This window comes from Prunus dulcis, chromosome 1, assembly GCF_902201215.1.
Source record: "Prunus dulcis chromosome 1, ALMONDv2, whole genome shotgun sequence".
Taxonomy (NCBI): Eukaryota; Viridiplantae; Streptophyta; class Magnoliopsida; order Rosales; family Rosaceae; genus Prunus; species Prunus dulcis.
This window is the reverse complement of record NC_047650.1, coordinates 1,396,714-1,403,097: the sequence shown is the minus strand read 5'-3', so window position 1 is coordinate 1,403,097 and position 6,384 is coordinate 1,396,714. Positions and strand designations below refer to the sequence as shown.

The 6,384-nt window shown below is 39.1% G+C and overlaps 2 protein-coding genes across 2 annotated transcripts; one reads left to right on the top strand and one right to left on the bottom strand.

The window, feature by feature from the left end:
- LOC117614449 lies at nt 1–2,403 on the top strand. Its single transcript, XM_034343265.1, has 2 exons — nt 1–397; nt 533–2,403. The coding sequence occupies exons 1-2, from the start codon at nt 1–3 to the stop codon at nt 2,401–2,403; spliced, it is 2,268 nt and encodes a 755-aa protein (XP_034199156.1).
- Nucleotides 2,404–2,684: 281 nt separating this feature from the next.
- LOC117614437 (DNA repair protein XRCC3 homolog) lies at nt 2,685–3,566 on the bottom strand. Its single transcript, XM_034343249.1, has one exon. It carries the CDS (start codon nt 3,564–3,566, stop codon nt 2,685–2,687), a length of 882 nt encoding a protein of 293 aa, XP_034199140.1.
- Nucleotides 3,567–6,384: the final 2,818 nt, after the last annotated feature.

The following is a 6,384-nucleotide window of genomic DNA, read 5'->3' as shown; positions in this document are numbered from 1 at the left end:
ATGTGCAAATATGAAGGGGGTGACTCAAAAGGCTTAATAGTTCCACGGACCATCAAATTTGCTGAACTGTTGGACCGTGTGCATCGGATTGGTAATACAAACATCAGGGAAGACAAGATTTGCTTAAAATTCTCAGTTTTGGTGGCCTCGAATGAGTGGAAGCACATAAAGATTGAGGACGATGATGATGTCAATTTTTTTATGAAGTACAATTTCGAGGTAACACCTTCAAAACTAGCTCCCTTACTCGTGAGTATAGAAGATAAAGGACTGACAAATGATGTAGTTCATAGTATGCATATCACGACAGATAGTAGTCGGATGGGTCATTCTTCAGTTGCCATTGTTGAAAGCAATGAAGTAACTTGGAATAATACAAATGTCACCGATTTGGGAGGTGAAGTAGGGACAGATTTTATGGATATGATTGATTTTAGCGAGGTGGAGGAGATGCATGGTGGTGATAATGGTACTGAAAGAAATGAAGTGTCAGTGTACTCTGCCCCTCCTAATTTGGGGTGCTTGAACACAGCTGGCCAGTTGCCAAAAATGCGTTTAGGAGGAGAATCTGAACCCACTCGTCAACATTATTGGAGTCAAATGGGTGAAAAAAATCGGTATAATGCAGTCGGTGTAAAAGATGAAGAAGCATATTTGGACAGCGGGTTTTCACGAAGCGATTGGAATCCGAAAATTACAGTTGGGCAAATTTTCTCTAGTAAGAAAACATTGTTGACGGAGTTACGGTTGACGGCATTAAGAGGCCACTTTGAATTTAAGGTGCAATTCTCTTGCACTAAGAGGTTGCTTGTGGTTTGTTCTCAACGTCCATGCCCATGGCGGGTCCGAGCATCGAGAATTGGAGAATACAGCTTCATGATTGTGAGGTGTACAACTGTCCATGAATGTGATTTGAGGTTTGTAAGTGACAAGCATCGTCAAGCAACCGCAGCACTTGTAGCCAGTTCACTTAAAAGGAAGTTGAAGGATTGTCGGACAATATACACACCAAGTGACATTATGAGAGATGTGAAACACAACTTTGGTTGCACCATCCATTATTCGAAAGCTTGGAAAGCAAGGGAGTTAGCTCTATTGTCCATTAGAGGATCAACGGAGGAGGCATATTATATCCTTCCAGCTTATTGCTATGAATTGGAGCGTATGAATCCCGGCACAAAAACAGACATCCGAACTGATGAGAACAATCACTTTGTGTATTTATTTATGGCGGTTGGCGCATGTATTAGAGGGTTCCGTTCTTCCATGCGGCCAGTGATAGCCGCGGATGCCACTCATTTAAAATCCAAGTACAAGGGTGTTATGTTTGTAGCAAATGCATTCGATGGTAATCGAAATATATATCCTCTTGCTTTTGGGATCGGGGATTTGGAGACGGATGCATCATGGCATTGGTTTTTCACTAAACTTCATGAAGCCATTGGTGAGTGTCCCGATCTTGTTATTATTTCTGATCGCAATGTTAGCATAGAGAATGTGTGGAACAAAATTTTTCCAACTGCACAACATGGCATATGCTTTTATCATATGAAGGGGAACATGAAACGCACTTTCAAGTTGAAAAAGCGTGATCACATACTTATGCACTTTGAGAAGGCTGCAAAATCTTATTCCATTGCTGAATTTGATGGTCATTTTCGCAAGATCAAGCGAAAGGAACATGTTGCTCAATATCTTGAAGAGGCAGGGTTACATAAGTGGTCTAGAGCTCACATGGATGGACGCCGCTACAATGTAATGACAACAAATATTGCAGAGTCAATCAACTCAGTCCTTAGGTTTGCAAGGATGCTGTCAGTGGTTCATTTGATAGGGGAAATTATTAATCTCCTTGTGAAATGGTTCAACGAACGTCAAGAGTTGGCTTTGAATTGCACAACAACATTGTGCCCTAATTTTGGAGAGAAGAAGTTGAGGAACAGGTTGGAGGATGCTACAAGGATGAATGTGGTTAAAGTAAATAATGCACAAGTTTTAGGCGGTGATATGGACGGCCCCGTAGATTTGATGAACAACAGTTGTAGTTGTAGAAAGTTTCAGCTTGAGCAGCTACCTTGCAAGCATGTAGTTGCAATTTGCCGCTTCTTGAAAGTAAATATATACTCAAAGGCTTCTCGGTATTACACTCAGAAAACCTGGATGGATGCTTATTCGGATAGCATCTACCTGGTACAGCCTCACGGAATGTGGGATATTCCTGAAGATGTTCGAAGTCGAGTTTTGCTGCCTCCCATGGCAAGGGTCATGCCAGGCAGACGAAAGAAGATAAGAATTCCCTCGCAAGGAGAGGGCACCATTAGAAGAAAGTGCTCAAGGGGCGGTTCCGCAGGCCACAATAAAAGCACCTGTAAAAACAATATTCCATTGCGCAATGTATCTTAGACAATAAGATTTGTGTTGCTTTGGTAGGTCATGTGAACTCAACTTTTATTTGTGGTGGGTTTCGTGTTATGTTGAATGGGAATTCTTTTAAATTTGCATTATTTGGGTTGCATTGCTACAGCATGCTGTATTGCTCACAGATTGCCATTATATTGACCTTTTATTGTACTGGTATTGCTTCCTGATTGCAATTATAATTTGAGTGCGAAATTAAAGGGACTGGAATGTAATTCCAAATGGATCCAAAACATTAAAGTTCTTAGAATTCCTATATTACACAGTTACTGTGATGCTCCGACTATACCTTCTTTTTTTATCACAAATTCGGCCGATGCATAGGCCAGATGTGGGGCAAATACAAGGTGAAATGTCCTATGTGTTTGACTACATATACTTGTTGAAGGAGCATTACTAATGTCAACCTCAATAGATTGCTCATGTCTTGCCAAGAACACTCTTGAATTTATGCAATGTGCCCAAGCCAGTCCCAAAGCTGGACTCAGCCGTCTGCCTGATGTGTCCAGGGACTCCAAGTTTCCCAACCTCACCCCATTCACTCCATGATGTGGCCCAATAAAATCCACCACTTGGTTGGTGACAACCACCGCCAACCCATACTTATTTGCTAAACCCTTCAATGTCCCAGATATGTTGAAGAACATTTCAGATCGTCGTTTCAAATCTGCCGGTGTTGTCTGATACTGTGATCGGAACAATGCAGCAATGGAATCAATGACAATGAGTTTCACAGGTAGGCGGGTGTGATCAATGGCAATAAATGCTTCTATGTCTCCAAGGACATGGATGAGTTCTTGAGCATCATGAACACCATGAACATATATGTCTTCCAATGGCTCCAACCTTATTAAGTTGGGGTATGATGCATGATAAAGGTTGCCTAGTTGTTGCAATCGACGAAATGGGAAGCTGAATTCTGTGAATATGTAGATGGAGGAGCCCCCTAGTCCACCATGTGAGGGTGGGAGCTGAGCTCGTACCGTAAGTTGGAGACAAAGCTGCGTCTTCCCAGAAACACTCTCCCCTACTAATTCTGTTATGGAGTTGCAGGCTATCCCACCCCCCAAGCAGTGATCTAGTATTGGGCATCCAATGGATAATTTAGGGGTTGAAAGAGGAAGGAGCATGAGGTTTTGGGGTGTCATGTTTGTGTCATTTAGGGGGGGATGTGATGGTGCTACAAGGCATGCATTATATATATATAGAGTTCATTTTGAAGGTCTGTACTGTAGGCCATCTGTCTTTTAAGGAATGTTTAATTCATCCTTTTTCCAGGTTGTAATTACTTTTTTGTTTATTTATTAGTATATTTTTGGACCATATAATTTAAACCATATTCTGATGCAGTACGTCCTCTAATAGGATCATATTGTAACTCTATCACTACTCTATTGTACTGATATTGACATAATATTGCCACTATCCGCATGTGTATTGTATATTTATTGCCGCTATATCGCCACAGAACTGGAGACCGATAAACTGTATACGCAGAAATAGAAAATGAGGCTTCATCATTCCATAAAATCCTATTTCCAAACTTACATAATACAACAACAAGCCACCCCATCGTTACATAATACAAAAGTACGCCACCTCATAGTTCCATTTCCCTACAAAATGAGGCTTCATCATTCCATACATTCCTATTTCCAAACTTACATAATACAACAACAGGCCACCCTATCGTTACATAATACAAAAATACGCCACCTCATAGTTCCATTTCCCTGCTGTTGACAAATTCGAAGTTGCATACTCTTCAAGTGTGGTGACCGCGACCCATGAAATTCATGACCCCGGCCACAGTGATCTTGGCCCAGTTTCCTGCCGGATCCACAATTATTGCAAATTTACGAAATAGTTCAAATCCCCTTTCCACTTGTTCTTGCTTCAACTTGGCCATTGCTTCTGATTCCTTGAATACCATAATTGCAGTGGCAGGGGCAAGTTCAATTTTTTCTTTCATTCTCTTTATATGTAGGAGATGCATGCGCGCATGATAACGACAGCGAATTGTGCGGGTTTTTATGACACCCCATCTAGCTTGGCCCTCCACAATTTTTGAAACTATGTCTGCATGAAGATTTTTCCAAAACATGGTATTGCCTCGACATTGCTGTATGCCATGGACCAAGTCTGCAGGGAGTGAATTCGGTGACTTGGCTTCTGTTTCAGTCTCCCCTCCTTCAGTAATTGAAATCGTTGGGTTTGGTGTGAGGTTATGGTCCATGGTCTTTGATATTTATTGTTGGCTGGTGTACAACTTAATTGGAACAACAGGGGACTAAATGCGATGTGAGTTAAATCTGTGGGGAAGGTAATGGCTGTAAGCAGCAGTTAATGTGATGGAAGTTTTCATTTCAAACAGCTGGGTTGATTAATATACCTGCAAATTTTAATGACCAAACCAGTAAGTGAGAGAGTTATTGGCGGGAGGGATTAGGGGGAGTAATTGGCGGGAGGGATTGGCGGGAGTGTTAGGCGGGATAGTATGGGCGGGAGTTATTACCCAGGTTGACTTTATGCCTTTTTGTAATATATGGAAAAGTTGGACGTTCCCAACTTGGTCATTTTCCCATTATGTCATTGAAATAAGGGAGTTGCCTATTTGCCAAATTCACCAACTCATTCGAATTGACCAATAATGGTTATTGTCTTATTTCTCATTTCACCAATCTCAATTAGTTTCCATTTTGCCATTTTTCATATTTTCCTATTTTCCATGTGTCATCCAATTTTCCAATTTTTCAATTTTTCATTATTTTTTCCTATTCCCTATTTTCCTATTGTGCAATTTCCCAAGTTTCCTTTTGTTCTATTTCCAGTTTTCCAATTTTTCAATGTTCCCATTTTCCCATTATGTAGTTAAAAAAAGTTGCCTACTTTGCCTAATTCAGAAAGTAATGAAAATTGTCCAATATGGTAATTGTCTTATTTCCCATTTCCACAATTTCAATTCGTTTCCAGTTTTCTTATTTTCCATGTGTTCCTGTTTCCTATTTCCAATTTTCAAAATTTAAGTTTTTGTCCATTTATCCAATGTTTTTATTTCCAATTCGACTATTTTCTAAGTTTCCTTTTTTTCCTATTTCAAATTTATCATTTTGGTAACTGTCCTTTTGTTCAATTTCCACTTTTGCTATTTTCCAAGTTGCCTTATTTCCAATTTTTCATTTATCCAGTTCTCCAATATTCCAATTTTCCAATTTTCAATTTTCAATTTTCAATTTCCCAATTTTCAATTTTCAATTTCCCAATTTGCTTATTTGCCTACTTTCCAAGTGTCCTTTTTTCTGATTTTTCGAATTTTCGAATTTTCAAATTTTCATGTTTTCAGAGTTTCCTTTATTTCCTATTTCCTATTGGTTCCTATTTTCCTATTTTCCTATTTTCCAAGTTTCCTTTTGGCCAATTTCGAAATTTCCAATTTTCCAAGTTGCTTTCTTTTCCAGTTTACAATTTCCAAATTTCCTATTTTCGAAGTGTCCGTTTTTCCTTTTTTCCTTTTTCCAATTTTCCAACTATCATTTGATCCTATTGCCTACTTTCCTGTTTCCAATTTTCCTTATTTCCTTTTTCCAATTTTCCAATTTTCCAACTTTCCAACTTTCCATTTTTTCGTATATCCGTTTTTCCAATTTTTCTTTTCTTCAATTTCCAATTTTCCAAGTTTCCTTATTTTCCATATCCAAGTTTTAAGTTGTCACTTTTCCAAATTTCCAATTTTCGTGTTTTGCTATTTTCCTATTTTCCAATTTTGTGTTCTGAAAATCGCAATAAATGCTTACTTACATAGTCCTATTTTTGGTTCCAATCCACAATTTCCTATTTCCCATTAAGGTTTCCTTTTTTGTCGTTTGGAAGCCAATTTTATTGTTCTTAATGTCATGTTGTCCTGCTGTAACTTACAGCCAAGGAGTTAATGGTGTAGTTTTGAATCCCATCAATTTAATGCACCAA

Bases quoted from the DNA above. Each gene is read 5' to 3' on its own strand.
- LOC117614449 (XM_034343265.1), top strand. From the start codon at position 1: ATGTGCAAATATGAAGGGGGTGACTCAAAAGGCTTAATAGTTCCACGG. The intron at 398-532 runs GTGAAGTAGGGA...GCTTGAACACAG, and splicing joins AAATGTCACCGATTTGGGAG to CTGGCCAGTTGCCAAAAATG.
- LOC117614437 (XM_034343249.1), bottom strand. From the start codon at position 3,566: ATGACACCCCAAAACCTCATGCTCCTTCCTCTTTCAACCCCTAAATTA.